At 41.9% G+C, this 21736-nt stretch overlaps 1 protein-coding gene across 1 annotated transcript in view; it reads right to left on the reverse strand.

Moving 5' to 3' along the window:
- Window positions 1-1273: 1273 nt before the first annotated feature.
- Window positions 1274-21736, reverse strand: part of LOC139444023 (uncharacterized) — a 46277-nt gene continuing 25814 nt past the window's right edge. Inside the window, exons 4-8 of the mRNA XM_071224925.1 lie at window positions 19961-20867; window positions 18991-19233; window positions 18390-18556; window positions 17680-17880; window positions 1274-1545 (exon numbers count right to left, since the gene is read on the reverse strand). Of these exons, the coding sequence (XP_071081026.1) occupies window positions 1384-1545; window positions 17680-17880; window positions 18390-18556; window positions 18991-19233; window positions 19961-20867 (1680 nt within the window). The 3' untranslated portion in view covers window positions 1274-1383. The remainder of the gene's footprint in view (window positions 1546-17679; window positions 17881-18389; window positions 18557-18990; window positions 19234-19960; window positions 20868-21736) is intronic.

The following is a 21736-nucleotide window of genomic DNA, read 5'->3' on the forward strand; positions in this document are numbered from 1 at the left end:
CATCCAACTCTAACCCCAAACATATAAATATATAACATACCGATCATTTGTATTTTCCGTTTATATGCTTTCCCAATAAAAACAAATAAATAAACTGCCGGGAAAGTATACACTTGAAAAATGATTTGAACCCAAAAATATAAATGTTATCAATACGTTCCGAGGATGAAAACAGTCGCCGAAACACCGCACACTTAAGGTCCGAAAAAATGATACCCGCATCAAATACGTTACATGGAACAACCAATTCTTGTTTTGTGGGTGTGTTTTTTTTGACACCATCAAACATGGTTGTATACTTTCTTGTACCCGGCAGTTTAATATCAAATAACGCGGTATACTTATTGTTATTGGAAAGCATCCAAACGGGAATATCTTTATACGGGGAGAGAAAGAAGTCAAATGCTAATGTGATGATTAATTTCTGATAATTTTAATCAGTGATAATAGTATTGTCACTTCTATGTATAATGTGCAATACATAGGACATCAGTGCAGGGATATTCTCTGACATTTTATATCAACATTTCTCACATTCAGCAATACTGACTGTAACCTGTCTTAGTTTACATATTGTAAACCAGTCGAGTTCACCGATATCCATTCAATCTCACATGGAACGTTCTTCACTTCTGAAGTCCAAAGAACCCATTGGGATCTGGTAAGATACATTATACAATTCAACAATTCTGTTTCCAGTTGTCATATATCACACTAGAGTTGTCTCTTTACAAAAATCCAGTCACCATCAGAGTGATATATCCTCTATAAATGACCCACCAATGCAATGTATAAAATCAACGGTGGTTCACTCTATCACCCATATGTTCGACACGGCACATCCGGGTTACTTCTTGACGATCTTGCCTTTTTCACACGAGGTACGTTGATATGTAACCCCATTCAAACGTGGCTGTGGTTAACTAAGCCACGAGTCACATCTGTGCCATCTAGCTTATTCGTCCTGGTGACCACCTCTTTGGTCTAGCGATACAGCGTCTGTTCAGAGAGCAGACGGTCGATGGTTAGATCCCCGGCCATGTCATACAGAGAGACGTTAAAATGTGGTATTTGTTGTTACCCTGCCTGCGCTCGGCATCAAGGGGATAAAACAAGGACTGGTCGACTCAGTGTCAGTATGCATGTGGGGTATCCATGTTAAACTGCGGTTTGCATTTCAGTGTGCTAGCAATGTAAATCCGGCAGACCGGTCAGCTACAAGCAGCCACACTCAAGAACATGCACGTCGCTATATAAGTGCAATAATCTTGAACGCGACGTTGACCCCATTTCGCATCACCCCACACCACAGGGATACGTAAGTGTTCGTACAACCCCTTTCAAAATTTGGTGTCGATAGTTGATCCACGATCTGTCTCAGTGTCATCTGTGATTATGGACAAGAGTAGTGTCGTCTGGAACTGGCGCAACTCTGTTAGTTTTGGCGGGAAGGAAGCAGACGACAACGCCGATGACCATCACGATGGTAGACAACACAGATATACCGATGAGACCTCCGCATGACACCCTCATCAACCGACCAACCTGAAAGAAGACATAATATATCAGTTCGTTTTGCATGCTTACATACGACCATTGTAATGGTATATCAAGCTATCTAGAGGCTATTCAGTGAGGCCACCCAATTCCACTCATCACACCTTGTCAATTGCAATCTTTTCGTCATAATCAACATAACATGTGATCGCATCGATACATCGCCATGAGTTGAAATATAATCCCCTCAATCGGGATTCCGGGATAGGATTGGTCCCTAGCAACATATGCTTGTCTTGCGAATCACCCTACCCAATCATATTAATCACTGGATTGTCTGGTCCGGACTCTGCTATGCATAGGTTGCCGTCATACAGCTGGAATAAAATTGAGTGCGGCGTAAATAAGATCCTTAATAATTTCATAGAAAATATGTTATTTGCATGATCAACGATTCATTCATGAATACTTCAAGAATACTGTATGTTGATAAGCTGATCAGTTGCAGGGCATTGACGCTCCACCAGTTTTGTATAAACCACAGTCTATAAACATACAATGTAATATGTTTATGCTGGTTGAGCTAGGGTACAAAATATCCACTTTAGATGGGGGTTTTTACCCCCAAAAAAGTAAAACGACTCGAACGCGAAATAAAGAATTAGGTTTTTTTATACATAGACGGAGTCGAGTTAACTAGAAATGACTGAACTTAAACCCGACACTAGTTCATTTGTACACGCTTATCTCGACGTGTGCTTATTTCGAAGTTCCCCGAGGCAAAGGGTTCATTGTGAATTCGGATAATTTTCTTTATGTGGGTTGTTCGATTGTTACCTTTGACCCTTCGATATAACAACAGTTTAGCGCAGTATAATATATACGTAAAGCTCGAGCTATTTGGAGGTATTTATATACACAAGTTATGAAGCCGTCGGGACAAGTGGAGTGCCGATGTTGGATATAATTCATACGTGAAATGAACAACATAACACTGTAATGTGTCAATCGTGGTAAGCTGTTATATTACGTCAAATATTCTCAAACTGACAAGGACGATTACTTCATGCCACACAATACTCCAGTACCTTTCTGAACACATTGACATCAATGTCAAATATTAGAGGTAATATAGGATAACCAACACATCTAGATTAACTAAATTTATATGATATTCATATATACACTCTTCATAAAAGGAAACGCACAGGTAGTATGTAATTCATTGAACCTGACTACACCAAAAAATCTGATATATATATTGAATGTTATTGGGAAATGTTGTTGGACTGATGTTCGACAAAAAGTGCGTCAAAACGCAGCCATTGTCGATTTGCAATGTCTTAATCGACATTGCTTTCACACTTGTTAAAAAATGTCATGGAGGAAAACAGTGAAGCAAAATGCATGTGGAAGTTATAGCATTCGTAACTCGTGGTAGTGGCTATGAAAAGGCAAGCATAAGCCAATAATTTGTCATTCAATTGTCAACATTTTTCAAGTTCGAAAATGACGATCGGAACATCGCCATAGGACGTATCCAAGGAGGGGAATCGCAGTCTTCTGTTGCACGCCACTTCAACGTCCACCACAGCAGCATTTGCCGCCTTTGTGACCGATACACATAGTTCAATTGCACTGCAGATCGTCCGAGAACCGGCCGACGAAGAGTTACCACCCCTGCGCAGGATCGCTACATTCGACTGTTCCACCTACGTCATCGCAATGCCACAGCTACGGAGACTGCAGGACTCATCCCTGCTTTGAGGAGGATATCGGACCAGACTGTCAGGAACCACCTTCGCGAGGCTGGAATGCGGCCCAGAAGACCAGTTATCTTCCTGTTTTGCAAAAGAACAGATCCATCGACAGCGATGCTTGCGTTGGTACCATACCTTACAGCCTTGGAATTTGAGAAACTGGAGCGTGGTTTAGTGATGAATCACGACCTCTTCTTCACTGGCGAGATGGAAGACAACGTGTTTATCGTCAAAACGAGCGTTTTGCCCCACATTGTGTACGCGAATTCGACAATTTCGGTGGCGGTAGTATGGTATGGAGGGACCTGGAGATCTGACTTGGTTGTGGTTCAGGAACTTTTGACAGCAAATCGCTACATGAATCAAATTCTTCAAACTCATCATCTTCCAATCGTTGACCGCCAGAGGGAGCTGTTTCAACAGGACAACGCCCCACCGCACACAGCTCGTGTCACGGTAGACTACCCACATGATGCCAACATCAACGACTTGGTCATGCGAGATACTGAGTTCAGCGCAACCTTGTGGCCTTACGTGACATGACAATGAACAATTTTCAATGCCTTTGTACAACGACAACATGTTACTATCGAGCTACGAAATTTCATATTTGCATCGATCATATCAAGTTATATATATCGACTTTATTAGGTACACTACATTTACTAAAAATCTACCTGTGCGTTTCTTTTTTTGAAGAGTGTATGTATCTGTCAAAACAAATAAAACCATGACTATAACAAATGAGATCTCAGCGCGTTCGTCACAATGAAATGAGCGTACTGTGTGTTTGGATGCTAGAGAAGAGCGAAACGTCGCCTTATCCCAGTGAGTGAGTGAGTGAATGATTTTGAATTAACGCTGCTTTAAACATTATTTCACTGTTATCAGGGCGTGTCAGCTTGATGAGGGAGGAAAGTCTGACGTGATGCAGGCCTCAGGCGTGTACCACGACCGCGGATATGGTGCTCACAATCATAGGCAGGGTGAATCTGAGATTCGAAGGCACGATCATAGGTTCCTTGCACGCCAAAGGGATGCAACTCTGCTAAGCGAATGTCAGCGCCTGAGACGACGGGCTGTCTGTGCACACCTCGTCTTTCCGAAGTATCCGATTTCGAGTTATAAGGGGTCAAACAAAGATAAGAATCTGGCACAAGCATAAGTAATATCGCCCAAAGCGAAGTTCAAAGTAATGTGTTTCCACTGTAAGTATGAATATCGACCCTATTATGGTAATTACTGGTGACCAGTAAACACAGCATCTTAACGGGAGTCTATATTGGTTAGGAATCGAGTGTTAAAAGGCGTAATTGATTCGTTGCTATGCAACTCCTAATGAGTGTCTTCTTCAGTGGTAGTTTATTTATTTCAGTTATGTAGTCCTCGTTCTTGTCTTAGTTATTAAGCAACTGTGAATTGTTTTAATCCATCATTCATTCTGCTTTAAAAAAATCTAATTCTGTTATCACAGGTGTATCCTGAGGCTGGCGGAAATGCGTTCTACAAATCCTAAGCCACGACATGTCATTTAATGTTCTATTACATGAAGTTGATTTATGTGAATCGGGAATAATCAAGAACATGTGGCATCCTCAAGGCTGAAGTGTGAAGAATATTTCAGGGCAATCAGTACTTTTTTAAGTATATTCAGATAAAACACATCCGGTTGTTATATTAGTTCTCGGAATGACAAGATTATCTGTCTTTATTATTATTATTTATAATTTGATTTTCCTTCCCTAAAACTTTGCTGTGGTTATTGCGAACGACTTAGTTCGAAGGTCAATTTTAGTGAGTGAGTGAGTAACTAAGTGACGTGTAGAACTATTCGGCGTGATAAGGGAAGTCCACATGGTTCACGTTACCCTCTCTGTCATTTGGAAAATTAACTGCCACATTCTATATAAAAGCTGTAATTGGTTCAGGAAACAACTTGCATTTGTAAGCCACACGAAGGCCAAATTATTGTTATCACTCAATGCAGGACCAAATCAAACTTATTACACTGGGTCATAATACATTAAATATTCGATTTTCACACCGCCCTCAATAATAATAATAATAATAATAATAATAATAATAATAATAATAATAATGAAAGTTCATTGTCCTATAATCTTATTATTACCCCGGCCAATGAATCAGTGTGCACGCGATTTTCATTCTAAGCTCCATGGGGAGTATACAACCCAAGCTGCCTTCGAGGCGCTAGAAGGTTAACAGCCACATTACCATCTCATCCTACCGGGTACCCACTTACTGCCGGGGTGAACAGAAGCATAATTCGAATAAAGTCACTTGCTTAATGAAAAACCACATGTGCTGCATGAGCTTCAGTGTGGGGCAGGACGAAGCCCTAGAAACTCTCAAGAAGTGATACACATAAGTGATACACATAAGGAAGAGAATGTATGGATGTCAACTTCTCTATTATGAGGAACACAACGTTTCGGAGTACATGTTTACGTCTTGATTCACCTGATGAAGGAGTAAGCATATACTCCGAAACGTTGTGTTCCCCACAATAAAGAAGTTGACATCCTCTTTCTAAGGAGTCAAGCTGCAGAACACGGACACCCATCAACCGACTCTCCGCCATCAAATTTGGTTAACGTCACCTGATTTGAGACTAGTGAGTTGTTCTCTGTGCTCAGTACCATGTGTAAGAGAGGACTTTGGTTTGCAGTGACCACTTACAATTTACACTGAATACAATGCTTTTGGTCACATATAAATACTTACTAAACATAGTTGAAGTTGCAGTTTGCCTTATTTGTAGAAATCACAGCAATATAGAGCGGTTGGGAAAATTTAGATAAATTTTAACTATTCTCTGATACCCGTGAAGATCCGAGTTAGAATAGGTCTTCAGCAACCCATACTTGCCGTAAAAGGTGACTATGCTTGTCGTAAGAGGCGACTATCGGGATCGGGTGGTAAGGCTCGCTGACTTGGTTGATCAAAGTCATCGTATCCCAATAGCGTGGATTGATGCTCATGATGTCAATCACTGGATTGTCTGGTCCAGACTGGATTATTTGCAGACCGCCGTCATATAGACGGAGTATTGCTAAGTGCAACATCATTCTCTGGTGATGGCCTTTGGATCTGGTTAGCCCAGTCAGTAAATGAAAACAATATAAAAATGCGTAGCATATAGCTACGGTTGGTAACGATGAGGAAAAGAGCAAACGCAATAGACGCGAGGAGTCAGACTGTGGAATAGTCTGTTCTCACAGGCCCTCAAGAATACATCAAAATACAAATCCAACTCAAGCCTAGATTGAATCAGGTGAAATTAAGCATTATTCTGGGCTTCATTTGGATTCTATTTTCTTTATTTTGTAGGTATATATTTTTAACATATTTCTGGAACTACATTTTAGTCAAGCAGTGGGAGTGAGACATTGATTAACATCGCATCAGCAACCATGCCGTTAGTTACTCGTTGTGATCACATAGAAACTATATGTTCAGCTCACTGAACATTTACTTCAACTGGGTCTAACATCTGTCACTGTATTTAAGTATGCATAGACACGTAAGTCGATGCTTCTTCACAAACCAGTTCGATTGTAGATGGAGGGCGTACACGATATAGATAATAGGTCGCCGCGGGAACCCTTGAGACATACATCGAGCGCACGAGTAGATCAAATATTGAAAACGGAAGTGTTTACATATCCTGTATTAACTGAGTATTGATGTCTCCATAACCATTTCCCCAGCGTACAGTTACAATTGTCATAGGAATTACCAATACGTTCAGTATATATTCTCTGCTCTAAAAAGGTCATATTAATGTTTTCTAAAACAATACATTAGAAAACAAACAAACTTATGGATAACAACCTCTGGTTTATTGTATATGGCGACGTTTCGATATAGATTCTTACACTTTTATCAAAGTGGAGTGACTACAACCAAATGAAGAGAGGTATGTATGCATGGTATGTTGTGATAAGCATCATATTAACATTAACAACAGGTCATTTAAAACGAGTAGCACACAGATAATTGGATGGAGCCAAATGTACAGTAACACTAACAAATAACACACAGGACATGAAGCCAGATAAAGATTAAAAAGTAACATCAGGCTGATTGGGTACTAATTAAAATGTCTGTTGGTTGATTAGTTCTTCATAGGCAGACAGGATGTAATACTCTTGATCTCTATTGATCACGGCGGATGTCCATGGCTTCTGAGATTTTTTTGTTTGTGAAATCCTGATATTAGGTTGAGAGGATTTGGACTATGTCAAACTGAATTTGATGACCTTCACTGGTGGTCTGAGAGGGCACACTTCGTTTCATGTTTACCGGTTTAGAAATGGAAATTGATGGAGTAGTTGAAGAACATGTATCTATGACGTACCCCCAACCCTTTTTCCACCACCTCACAATCTGGATCCGCACACCTAAAGCTGAGACCTATAATGTGAGATTAATGGCATGATCGCAGCGTCAAAGTCGGTATTCTTGGTGTAAAAAAAAAGAAAGATGTCTGGCGAATCAGGAATGTGTTTCCACTGATCAGAGACATCTGCATTGGTATTCTGTAGTTACCATAGTAACTCCACATTACAATGACCGACGACAGGAGTTGAAACATTCATCAAAAACGTCTTATCTGACTGTATGGATTTTACACTTCTCAGTGTCCAATTGTCAATACAGGCTCTGAGTTTCATTAGCTGGCATCCACAAACGTGAGGGTGGTATCTTAGCTACACCAGACGCTGTACAAGATCCCTACGTGGCTGAGTAACAGGGCATCCGATTGAAGTAGTGCTGTTAACTGTTGTAATCACCAATCTCAATCAACACGCGGTTGTCAATCCGGTTGTATTCTAGTTTCGCCAATCAATGTCAATATGGTGAAACCTTCTTTACGTTATTAGGGCCAGCTGGATATATCGAAACACACAGAGACACACATACACTTAAACGAGTCGTGGTTATGGCGGCAGTACGTGCTCATGAGATGGAATATGTCTAAACTGTAGTCGATAACCCTGGCACTACCCCTAAAGTCGTATTGGAAATAAGAGTCATAATAACCTGACAACTGTCAATTCCGGATATCAGCTGATCTTAGTGAAGTGTTTCATACAGGTATACCCCTGTATTTAATAGTATCAGAAGTGAGTGAGTGAGTATAGCTTTACGCCGCTTTTAGCAATATTCCAGCAGTATCACGGCGGGGGCCACGAGAAATGGGCTTCACACATTGTACCCATGTCGGGAATCAAACCCGGGTCTTCGGCGTGACGAGCGAACGCTTTAACCACAAGGCTACCCGACCGACCAATATAGTATCAGGAGGGACTAATATATAGAGGTTATCACGTGAGTGTGTTTGGGGATAGTAAATATCCTGCCTTGGCGAGCTAAATACATAATGTTTATTCCTAATACAGGATATTTACCATCCCCAAACACACAAGCGTGATAACCTCTTTATCATATAATGTCATTCTTTAATCCTGTGCTTTAAAATCGCTTTCCCTCTCTCACAAACATTACCGAATCATTGCGAGTTTTCCTGGAATGGGCGCATTAATATTTATTACGTCACAGGTTAAGTGATGTGTCAGTCGGACAGTGACAGTAGCCAATATAGTTCCAACTGAAATCTGTTTCTTTTACAGTGGCGAAGCAACAACTACGCAAAACAACAGTTGTTTTTAATTGCCTTTCGCGGCAATCCATCGGTCTGTCCGCTAGAGTAACTGCCCTTGGTCAGAGGGAAGCTACTCTAACCCTAGTCAATGAGACGTCACGGCCACGGTCAGACGTTGTTGACAGTCACTCTGTCCTGTCATAACGTTAAGAAGTGTAGTCAGATGTACACACAGCGACAAAACGAAACAAGGTAACAATTCAAACATATTTCGGCCAAATCCATCTATTTTAATTTGTGGAGAAGGTTTCAAGCCGCAGAGGTCTACAAGCACAGATATGGCTACTGATCCCGCATGGCTAGGCCTCGTGCCCTCGCAAAATTGTTTCGAAATTTATATCTCCAAAGTTGCCAAAACTTATCAAATGCCTTAGCTACGTCACAGTTAAACACTGATTTTCAGTATATTGAACTGTTCTTTTGATAATGATAGCAATTATCCCTGTAGTTTATCCAGATTCCCGATGGTTAATTCTGACTCGATCGCCGAATGACGAGGGCGACGCCATGTTTGTTTATAAACAGTGAAAGTAGTCCTACTTGACCTTTGATATTTGCATCTCTATCCGCATATGACCCCAACGGATATCGTTTTTATCCGTTGGCTTTATCATGCCGAGAAATAACTTCATTCACATATAATTTTCATCACTATTTTGTCTTTTACTACCAATGGAATCTATTTCGTCGGATAATCGAGACCGGTTGTTCACTGGGATTGACGTTTTATCTTTCCTTGATGTAGGTTGATATTTCTGCTGGTGGACTGAAGTCGCCGAGCTTCATCATAAACTCAGTAGCATTTATCATTTTCGCTGCGTCAATAACAAAAGAAATATTTGTAAAAACGATCATATTTCATAAACGTATTTACTTATAAGCAGTAAAATATATGCACGTGTACACGAAAGACGTAATTCAAATGCCTGCCTCCATGTTGCACATTTGTAACTTTTTGTGGCAGCATAACATTAATGTACTCCCCTATATTAAAGGTCTGGGATCGACGCTAGGAACTACGATAGGACCAGAATCAGCTAATTACGCTAGCTCACTTGGGCCAATCTTTGGTTGGCATTTAAAACAACATCTCCTGGTTGTTTTTAAACACCTGGTGTCTTCAATGCGCCGCCGTTGCCTCGCCTGTATAACACAAATGGTGGTCAAACCCGATATTGACGTTGTTAATTGAGCTGTTTCACAGCCATTTTTTTAGGGCGTGTCGCTGTGTCGCCTATATTTTGTCAATGAATTGCTTATGATAAAACATTGATCAGACTAATGACAAAATGTTATGTTGTTATTTTCAATAACATATCATTTACACCCCTTTATATGAAGCACGGTTACTTTATTCCGCTAGTATATATACTGAACCGCAAAAGAAACGTCACCATGGATAGATATATGAGAAACCTTATTTGTCCAAACACTGTAAACATACTTTGAGACATATTAAAAAGATGAAACTTGACAAAACTTATCATCAAGGTTGAAATTAAAGTGTCAAATGATCTTAAAGTGAAACCCAACAATAGTCTCTTAGAAAATGGCATCACAAGTCAGTATCTCGTGTGTCCGCCATGTGCATTGATGACTGCCGTGCAACGTCGATACATGGATGAGGCACTTGAGCCCTCACTCTGAGGAACGCCTGACGCAGTTCTGCTGCAGTTGTCGGCCTTGGTCGGACGTCATTCAGCCGTCTTTCAATCTCGTCCCACAGGTGCTCAATGGGATTTAAATCGGGACAGGCCACTGCATGGTTCTGATGCCACTCTGCTGGAGGAGGTCTCTTGTTGCTCTCGCAGTGTGGGCACGGGCGTTATCATGCTGAAACTCGTGGTTGCGGCGATGTGATAAATGAGGTATGGCGTGTGGTATCAAGACTTGATCAATGTACCGAGCTGCTGTGACACCATTGCCTCTCCCTGGACCGATGTTCTGGAAGACCACAGGGCCGACCCTCTGTGCAAGACCAATTCCTACCCACACCATCATGCTCGGACCACCCCAAGACTCTCTCATAACAACACAAGCATCCGAATATCTGTTGAGATACATTAACGGCTCTCGTCTGAGAAGAGGACTCTTCTCCACTGCTGGTGGCGCCAATGCTGGTGCTGTGTTGCCCACTGAAGACGGTCCCGGCGATGCCGTGGTGTCAGAATGGGTCCTCGGTGTGGCCTGTGACAGTGGAGGTGTCTGCTCGTCAATCGTTGACGCACGGTGTCCGCACTAATGTATCGGTGGTGTGTCCCCATGGTCTGTCGAGCAGTTTCCGCAGCAGTAACAAAGCGATCTTGAAGATGATGTCGCACAATCTGACGATCCTGGCGTCGGGTGGTTACCCTTGGTCATCCACTTCGTGGTCGGTTAACTGTAGTGTTGGTGGTCTGGTACCGTTGCTGGAGCCTGTATATGGTCCTTACGTGGACTTGAAATGCATAGGCTACTTGCTGGGCGGTTTGTCCAGCCTGCAATCGTCCAAGGGCTTGGTGTCGCTGATTTCTTGTCAATCTTGGTATGTGGTAGCAATTCAATAACGAATGAATGTTATCCGATCTGGGTGGATTTTTATAGGGCAAGAAATGGGGGAACTCACGTGCATTTCAATGTGCACGGAACTCACGTGCATCGGGTTACCATGGCCGTTGCCGTGATACATTTTGGCAGTCGGTTTTTTTGTCATCTGCTTTTTTTATCATCAAATTTCATTTTCCGGACAAGCTACTGTTATATGCCAAAAATTACCCAGATATTTAAATAACAACTTTTCATGCAATGTTACTTGGGGTGACGTTTCTTTTGCGGTTCAGTATACATGTACATTGCAAGTCATATCTCATTAGCACAGCCCGCGGAAATATAAGATAATATTAAAAATATAATACTAATTGTTATTATATAAGAATACACAGGACAATTATGTTTCTAATGGATGTTGTCCTTGTACCGTCAACAGGATTCTTGACAGATGATAATGGACCCTTATTGATTATACTATCTATGAACGATTTCCGTACTCGTGATGAGTATCGCGAGCATAGATACCCTGACATACACTGTATACACGCCCATGCATGGCTGGCACCAACAATCAATTATTGATATTGCTATACAACTCTGAAGCACTTAAGAATAGAGCAATCCTTGCTATTGGTTTTCTCATAGATTATTGAGGTAGTTTGGTTTCACATGACTATCCAAGGACGAACCCATTACCCTCAATGTTGGTTAATGTGTATGTGCCCCATATCTACCAAAACAGGTGGAAGTTCTGTTTCTTCTTTAAACTATATTATCTGTACATTCTTGATAAAGGGTGACTATTTTCTGTACATACTTCATAAAGGGTACACCACCAACCCCAGATTAGTTTTACCTCCGTCAAAACAGAGTTCATTGTCTTGGCTGAAATTTAGGTCGTCAGTAACATAACGCTGCAATAGGTTTAAGACAGACTTCCATATGTCTTTTTTGTTGCAAGTCGCTAAGATTTGTCTTAGATAACACAGCTTCGTGAATAGGCCGCCAGGTGCACAGAGTAATGAATCCTGGAACAAATTCAATATATGTGGAAACAATACGAATCATTCACAGACATCTGATGCCACAGACATTCTCGAAACTCTAATTTGGTTATTGGTTCCACGTGTGCTTTGACGGTGTACAAAGAGAAACCCGGAACCCACATGCTCCTCTTGTTCCAGTTCCTGCCACAGATAAAGGGTTATTGTACGTGAATATGACTTTCATCCCACAAATAATTCCCTACGTCAGTGTCAGTGACAGTGCCATCATTTCATAAAAGAGTTTACCGTGAAACCTAATCGTTGAATCAATTACCTTTGTTGATGCCGGGGAAGCTTTCATGTCTAATATACAGTATATCAAAGCTAGACGATGTTTTGTAGATACGATGCAATGGAACACGTCTTTCAGAGTTCCAGTTGATTGTCTTTTGTATCACAAGTCTTTTGTAGAACTGAAAGATATTGTTCTCCAAACACAGCCGTAAACAACGAGGCATGCGGCATGATGGATATTGTTAAGTGAAAATGGTTTTTATCGGTAAATCTGAGACGAATAGGCCAAAATAATTTCCCAGTATTTTCTGGAACAAATAATTTTTGTCAAATAAAAAGTTTTTAAAAAATCCATAATAAATAAATTGAACGATTCCGACTATATCGTGAGTATGTGTTTATGAATCACAATCAAAGAGTGATGTTACCAGGTGTTCGCGAAACAAAGCCCAAAACAGAACATTATGTGAACGGTAAACGATGGGGTCATGTCCATCTTTACATGAGAAATTCAGAAAAGAAACAGTAAACTGATTAATGACCAATCACAGTTTTATACCAAACAAATGCCAAACATACCCCTAAACATACATCAGAAAAGTGTTAAAGCCCGTTCTAATATTAATGAACCCAAATGACAACGAAATTTGCTTTGTCAACGATGAAGTAAACACACTTGTAATTTGTCAGAAATTATCTAACTTTCTGTTGATGGGAGTTAGGGTTAGGGAAATGGGTTTATAGAGATTACACTGTCTGCAACCTTCGTGGGATCAAAGGTCGTGATCTTTTGCAAGGTGACGGCGTTAAGTGCAATCGGCTTGGGTATTGATTAGCGTACCTGGGGCAAGTTGCCGTTTAGGATATCAAATCGTATTTGTCTCTTCAGTGAATGGGGCCACGTGTACTTTGATAGTTATGGGACTGAGTATCATAGAAAAGGGGAAGAATTGGACTAAAAACAAAAAACACTCTGTATGTATTGTACTGCTACTCATATTCCATCATCCTTCGTGGTATATCGTGCAGAATACCTGCGCGGAGAGCGAAGTGTCAGTGGTTCGAAATCCCTGGCCGCGTCAACCGAACGACGTTAAAGATGGTACTTTTTGTAACCTTGTCATCCGCTTGGCATGAAGGGAGTATGACGAGGACTGGTCGGCCCGGCCAGTTTATGTGTCTGAGAAGGGAATTCATGGTAAACTGCGGCATGGCATCTCAGTGGGCTAGCACTATAAAACCGTAAAATAGTACAATAGAACAAGCAGCCGCACAATCAAGATTTACAGTACCAACTGTGTCCATGTCCAGCAGGGGCTGGTGTTCAGTGAATGCTGCCCATGGCGACTGATTTAGCAGTTTGGGGGTCGAGCGTATTTTAGAAGGCAATTGTTTTACAGCTAACTGAGGAAAGAGTCATATTTATTGATGACATTGAATATTGTACAAAGATAGCTCATTTTATCCAGTTCTCTCTGCACATTACCTCATGACCGCAATGTTCGATGTTGAAGTTCGGAGATATGCGTGGCTCTATGAGGCTGGGTAAGGCGAGATGAGGTGAGGCATGATGAGGTGTGGTGAGGCGAGGCGAAGCGAAGCGTAATGGGGTGAGGTGAGCTGTAGTGAGGCGAGGCGAGGCGTAATGGGGTGAGGTGATGCGAGGCGTGATGAGGTGAGGCGAGGCGAGGCGAGGCGTGATGAGGTGAGGTGTATTGAGGCGAGGTGAGGCGTGATGAGGCGTGGCGAGATGAGGTGTATTGAGGCGAGGTGAGGCGTGGTGAGGTGAGGCGAGGCGTGATGAGGTGAGGTGTGATGAGGCGAGGCGTTATGAGGTGAGGTGTATTGAGGCGAGGTGAGGCGTGATGAGGTGAGGTGTATTGAGGCGAGGTGAGGCGTGATGAGGTGAGGTGTATTGAGGCGAGGTGAGGCGTGGTGAGGTGAGGTGTGATGAGGCGAGGCGTTATGAGGTGAGGTGAGGTGCAGTGAGGTGGTGTACGCTCGGCATAGTCCCATGGCATATTTCATCTCCACTACGGATCAGTTATCCTCGTAGGAGGTCGCATTCTGGTCTTTGAACCTGTCCTCCACATCAGCAACCAAATCTTGGTCCTTGTTAAATTTCTGTCAAATGTCTCGGGGCCAGATCTGGCGAATACGGTGGATGGGGTAGAAGTGTGTACCCCCATTCCCTCACACCAGCCATTGCAACATGGATAGGTTTGAATCTCAGAAAAGAACAAAGTTCAATTCTGTCAAAATATTTGATTTATCTATGCTCTTCACTACAATCTTAATTCCAAGTACCATGGGGACGCTCTCACAAAACACGATGACCCTAGTATATGTAGTTTTATATCTATCTTCCAAAGGTTAAGGACAATTTATCGAAACTGTGAAATGTTAGACTTCTTCATAGATGTGAAATTTGGAGATAAGAAATTTAGACAAGAATTAGGCATCCCCTAGGGCACCCATTGTGCTCCCCTCTTTGCTTATCTGTTGCCTAATGCCCATGAATCATAATGTCTGGTCGGACAGGGAAAATCAAAACACGGGAATTTCACCAAGACGATCACGTAAGCATCAGGTATATCGACGATCTGATATTTTCCATCGACTGATTTACCCATCTGAACAAGAGTGAGTGAGTGAGTGAGTGAGTGAGCGAGTGAGTTGGGTTTAGCGCCGCTTTTAACAGTATTCCAGTTATATCACGGCGTGTCAGCTTAATGTGGGAGGAAAGCCCGAAGTGATGCAGGTCTCAAACGTTTACCACTTCGGTGAAACCCACGAGCACGGGTATGGTTCTGAACAAGAAATAGAAAAGACAAGTGACAGTGCCTCATCTGTTTCATAATTAGATATTTGAATTTTCTTTGTGAATTTTCGACACTGAAATTCCTGCATTCTGATTAGCTGAATTGGTCACGGTTATTGCATTCATTTCCCAATGAATGTAACAAATTAAGCCACGCCCACCGACGCGGACTACGCTTATTACTACGGAATGTCGGGGAATCCCCTTTCTGCTAACGTGTATTGTCATGCACAGGACATTTTTGCGAAATTCATGCATATTCCTTGTCCAAACAACTCTTTGAGACCGAAGGCCGAGGAGGAATGAAACAGCAAACGTGCAGGCTCGCTCGACTGATTTTGTCCCGCTCGCCTCGGGTCCACAACTTTCATGTCTTCGGGTTTCATTTCTGAATAGCATTTTTCCAACTGTGTCTTCCCATTCCCAGGGAACCAATGTTTGAATCTGGCGGTAACTGACCATGTCATTTGAAACAGCCGTCTTCTCCCGAACGTATTTCTTCCGGTTCGTTTAGAGTCTGACTATTGCAGTTCTTCTCGCTTCTTGCCTTGATTGACAGGTCCTGTGAACTTTGTTTTTATCAAACTCTCCGTTGATTGGCTACTGACTGTGTAGGCGTGTCAAGCTATGTGCATAAATTAAACAATCACCGGATTCATGTCCCGCCACAGTATGTATTCGTACACACGGAATGTTTATCAATCTCATTATTTTTGTCTGCCTTTATATATACAACTGTTTTTGGTTAATATAGTGTAGGTGAAACATGTGTCGGTTGTCAAATATAATTTTAAGCATTGACAATGTATTTTTTTCGGCTCATTAAGCTACGCGGATTCATACAGTTTTCACATCGGTTTTTCGATTCATACCTCAAAGAACCGAAAAAAAACAGTCAATCCTTTAAGTATATGCATAAATATTCAGAGTGAGTGAGTACGGTTTTACGCCGCCTTTTTCAATATTCCAGCAATATCGCGGCGGGGAACACCAGAAATGGGCTTCACACATTGTACCCATGTGGGGAAGTTTACCCAGGCCTTCGACGTGACGAACGAGGTCTTTTGGCTACACCACCGCCCATATTCCTAGTGACAAAAGACTGTCCAGAAGGCTGTATATGACAAGAGGAATGACTTCAACTTCCAAAATAGTCAACTTTCCCTTCACGTCGAGGAATATTCCAACATGTTTGGTGTCCACATTTCACAATGTTTGAGGTTCAATTGAACATGCTGTCTTCGAATATTTCAAAAGGCTTCATACGACTCTTGTCCAAAACCTGTTCCATCAGAGTTACAACGTCCAAGGCCTTAGTGAAGCTTTCAGAACGTTTTCCAAACTTGACGCATCAGTGACTAAAATGATATCCGATGTAATTCCCAATTTTGACATGTACCATCAATTATTTTTTTTTTTTTTTATGTGCCCGTTTTTGCTCAGGTGAAGACTTGACATGACTTATCTATTCATATCATGTTCACCGCCAGTTGACTGATAAAATCGGAATGATAGAGCGGTACAAAAGGGATTTGTCAATTTTTCTTCTCTCAACCCACACGAGTAGCATGACGTCTTTAGTGACTGTGAAGTGTAATGTGCCTGTCGTTCATGTTTGTTTGTTTGTTTTTTGTTGTTTAACCGCATTCTATCAATATATGACAGCGGTCTGTAAATAATCCAGTCTGGACTAGACAACCCAGTGAGTGACATCATGAGCATCGATCCACGCAATTGGGATACGATGACATGCATCAACCAAATCAGCGAGCCTGAACACCGTCCCCGCTAGTTGCCTTTTACGACAAGCATTGTCGCCTTTTACAGCAAGATGGGTTGTTTAAGTTCATTCTACCCCGGATCTTCACGCGTCTATCGTTCAGTACCAGGTTTTGGACGGCATCAATTTTTGGGAGGTGTTGGTGGTGATCAATATTTTCTTTGGAGGTGATGAGAGAGATTAGATATTTTTAATATTAATGTTAATGTTGTAAATAAAGCGGCAAAACCCTTTTTATAAGTAACCTCTGCTAAAAGTAGAGTCACCTGAATCACTATCAAATCACGTTCCAGTGACAAGTACATCTTTAAATTTGTCTTTACCTTATGATTGAAGTGGCCTGTTTCATCCTCTGATATTTCAGCACTTCTTTCTATCCAGTAGAGTGGGATAGGTCGACCGAGGTACGACACTTTCAATAACTTCCTTCGTTTGGCGTTGACATTTTTGGCTGTCACTCCAACGTTGAACTGGAAGCGGAATTTCCGCTGCCAAAGTCGACCAGTATCTGGCTCCACGTCAATCTAGCGAAAGTGCACGAACAAAAGAACGTCAATAGGTGCATTCAATGTTGAAATGATATGACCGTAAGGCTCCAACATAAAGGATTTTATCGCACAATCTGGTTACGTTATTGTTATTGTTACGAATAGGATGGATTTTGTTAAGACAGATTCAACACATATATGAGATAATATTTAGCAAAATTCAACCACCTATTGCTAGAAATGCCTGTTCAAGCTGGGTACGATCCAGTACCGTTGTACTGGTGATGAACTCATCTCTCTTACTCTGAACCACAATTTACGGGCAGCCAGAACGTCTAAGGTGACGCAGTTCGCTATACAGAGTTACATCCCTTTGGTGGTCAGAAACCTGTGATCGGGGATTCGAATTCCAGATTCGACCTGATTTTGTTTCTTGGTTTTATCAGTCATAACCGTACTCGTGGGTTTCACCAAAGTAAACTACCTGCTTCACAAGTAGTACGATCCATTAAGCTCACCTTGCGGCAAAAATACATGGTACTTACAGAAGATATATGCTTTGTGATGGACCCTCCCGACTGAGCTCCAATGGGGTGTGATCCAGACGAGTGGACGAAGTGAGGGTTGCTCATCCACACAAGGTAGGAGTACAGTCCCGCCATGTTCTGCACACCATCGTCAACGTCGTAAGCTCCATGGCTTGTAAATGTGTCTACACCAATACGGTAAATAAGGTCAACCCCTTATAAGACAATGTCAGATAAATCAAAATATTAGGTACAATGAATGCAAATATAAACTGCCGGGCAAAAGAAAGTAAGACCAATGTTTGATGGTGGCTGAGACTGAAACAAACAAGGAATGGTAACTAAAACCGTTTTGATAACGTTTTTAATTTCGTGGTCAAATCCAAGTTTCAAGTGTATAGTTTTTTTGTCCGGCAGTTTAATCTCCGTGCAGTGTAACAAATTGTATTGTCCACTTAAAATAGCGTATTTCGACACAAGGGACATATTTGTACGGCTCAAACGAGTTCGGTATATCCAGGGAATATTTCAACGCGAAATGTTTGCGCCCCGTTCGCGAACAAGGGGAAGTTTGTTTTGGACAGTAGTGTAGATGAACCATATGTGCATTTACACTTACCGTTAGCCATATAAAATGTGTATACAGCGTTGTCGAACATTGAGGACTGGGTGTCACCGTTAAAATACACACTCCTCCACAATTCTGGAATATAGACTTTGGGAGACCTCTGAGCTGGTTGACAAGCAACACATGCTTGTAGTTGACCACAGGCTGGTACAAAGTCCGTGTGTGAGGAGAGATAGACATTCATATCACTAACTTTAAGAAGACCTTTCGGGGCGAACTGACTTCCGTTGATTTCTAAAGGACAAGAAAATAGCGTTAAAACAGTGATAGGAGAACCATTCAGCTGGTAAAGATTAAAAACAACACACTCTCATGTTAAGCACCCGACAGTGACTTGTGGATCTTTGTAATAAGCGATTACCATTCAGCTGCATGCATCTTCAGCCTGGATATCTCGAAATCTCATAACCTAAGTCAATAATATAGCACCTAGACGTGTTTACTTCACAGCTCCTCTAATTATCACTTAAAAGGACCGATCCCTTTTCACGCTCTTTTCAACACTATTTCGTCACATCCTAATTTAAAGGGCAAAATATCCTGCCTAAATTCAAATGAAATTCTTGTCGACATGCAAACATGATTCATACCAATACAACAAAGGGTTTGCAGGATTATTGTGAATCAAATGCACGCCCAGGTATATAGGTTGAAGCAGGTGAGTCCTTTAAGTGAGGCGACTATGCCTGTCGTAAAAGGCGACTAACGGGATCGGGTGGTCAGGCTCGCTGACTTGGTTGATGCATGTCATCGATCCCAATTGCGTGGATCGATGCTCATGATATCAATCACTGGATTTTATGGTCCAGACTCGATTATTTACAGACCGCCTTCATATAGCTGGAATATTGCTTAGTGCGGCGTGAAACAACAAACCAACAAACCAACAAACCTTTCACTGCTTCTTTTAGAAACATAATAAACTTAATATAACACCCTCGTATGATGGTATTGCACCTACTTTTAACCATCATATTGTTGTCAGTATCCCGGTCCTGAAGACACGTGGCCAGCGTCCAAACTGAACTCAGCTCACTTCTAGATCCTTCACTGGGTCCCAGACCGGACCCTAGGCTGGACCACGGGTCAGAAAATACACCTGGCACAAAAATGGTCGTCTTATCTTGACCTTCCCGAAAGTACCCAAATGCCAATTCAGACTGATTTCTCGTCGTCACCAGATCGTTCTGAAGACTCACAATGGCGGCTTCGTGAACAAATGCGGCTATATTTGATAATATGAACGCTGCTATAGCTTCTACATAGGCAGTTGATGCTTGTATATCAGTAGGAAGGACAAAGCAATGACTAGGGTTTTGCTGACTGCATAGAAAATGTTGGATTTGAGCAGAGAAGTTTTGAAAACACGACACAGATCCCGAACTGAAAACATTCAGCAGAGGAATAATACCACATTCTACATTTGAGTTCACCCCATCAGGAACACCGAAGGCACACCCTATTTGACTCGCCCACGATAAACACTCCGTGTGAGACGAGTTACCGCTGAGCAAAGAAGGTGATGTTAATAGATTATATAACCCCACCAGCTCCTCTTCCGTAAAAGAGCTCTGTCCTATCTCAGTCAATATCACAGATTTATATGACGTGTCGTTTTTGCGAATCCACACACCAAATGACAACTCGTTCAAGTCTGTGGTCGAAGGTAATCGCGTCGACCAATATGCGTCACATGTCGTGTTCAAACACCCCAATGCAGGAAGTTTGTCGGTGATGTTTTTGAATACATCAATGCCAAGGTTAATCATGGCTGTTGTCAGAGTGGAAGGAATCGCGGCGAAAGTGTAGTCTGATTCCGACCCAAAACTTGTCGTTTTTTGAAGAAAATCCTGATTGATAACTGTCAACTGTAATAAAAAAAAATACAGAGTCGAGGCATTTTTCAAAGTTAACATGAAAAACAATGGAGATACAAGATACATTTTAGTCAGTATCGCACCCCTTCAGAGTGAGTTGGGTTTAACGCTGCGTTTAATAGTATTCCAGTTATATCGCGGCGTGTCAGCTTAATGTGGGAGGAAAGCGCGAAGTGATGCAGGTCTCAGACGTTTACCACTTCGGTGAAACCCACGAACACGGGTATGGTGGTGTCAAACCTTGAACCATAATCGGGGCGAACTGAGATTCGAACCCATAATCATAGGTTTCTGGCGTGCCCAAGGGACGCAACTCTGCACAGCGAATCGCAGCGCCTTAGTCGACTGGACCACCCGTGCACCCCCATTTAAGTCAGCATCACACCCCTTAGGTCATAACAGTTCTGCACATATTGTATTGTTTGATGAACCAGTGCATTGATTGACATTGATTCCTTATCAGTCCCTTAACCGTGCAGCTGGAGTTTCAGGGAGTCTAGTATATTAGACACCGCACAAATACATTCAAGAAGTCGTAAACGAAATGGCAAAATCGGAACCGGTTCAGACTACTATACCTGGCTCCACATATCACATTTACTTTTGCTGGCTCCTAATCAACTCTAAACAAAAGTGGGAGGTGGGCTGATTGGTATCACATGCCACTACTCGCTGTGTAGAGTTGTTTTCCTTAGAATTGCCAGGATCTGCTGATCTTGGGCTCGAATACCAGATTCGATTTATTCCAACGATGGTCTTTCAACACTAAGACAGTGCTCGTGAGTTTTACTAAAGTTCATGCCATGTAAGATCTGCGTTACATCGCCTAGCTTCCCACGTTAACCAAATCCGAGAAAAAA

Source organism: Haliotis cracherodii, unplaced genomic scaffold (assembly GCF_022045235.1).
Source record: "Haliotis cracherodii isolate W230 unplaced genomic scaffold, xgHalCrac1.p SCAF_5, whole genome shotgun sequence".
Lineage (NCBI taxonomy): Eukaryota > Metazoa > Mollusca > Gastropoda > Lepetellida > Haliotidae > Haliotis > Haliotis cracherodii.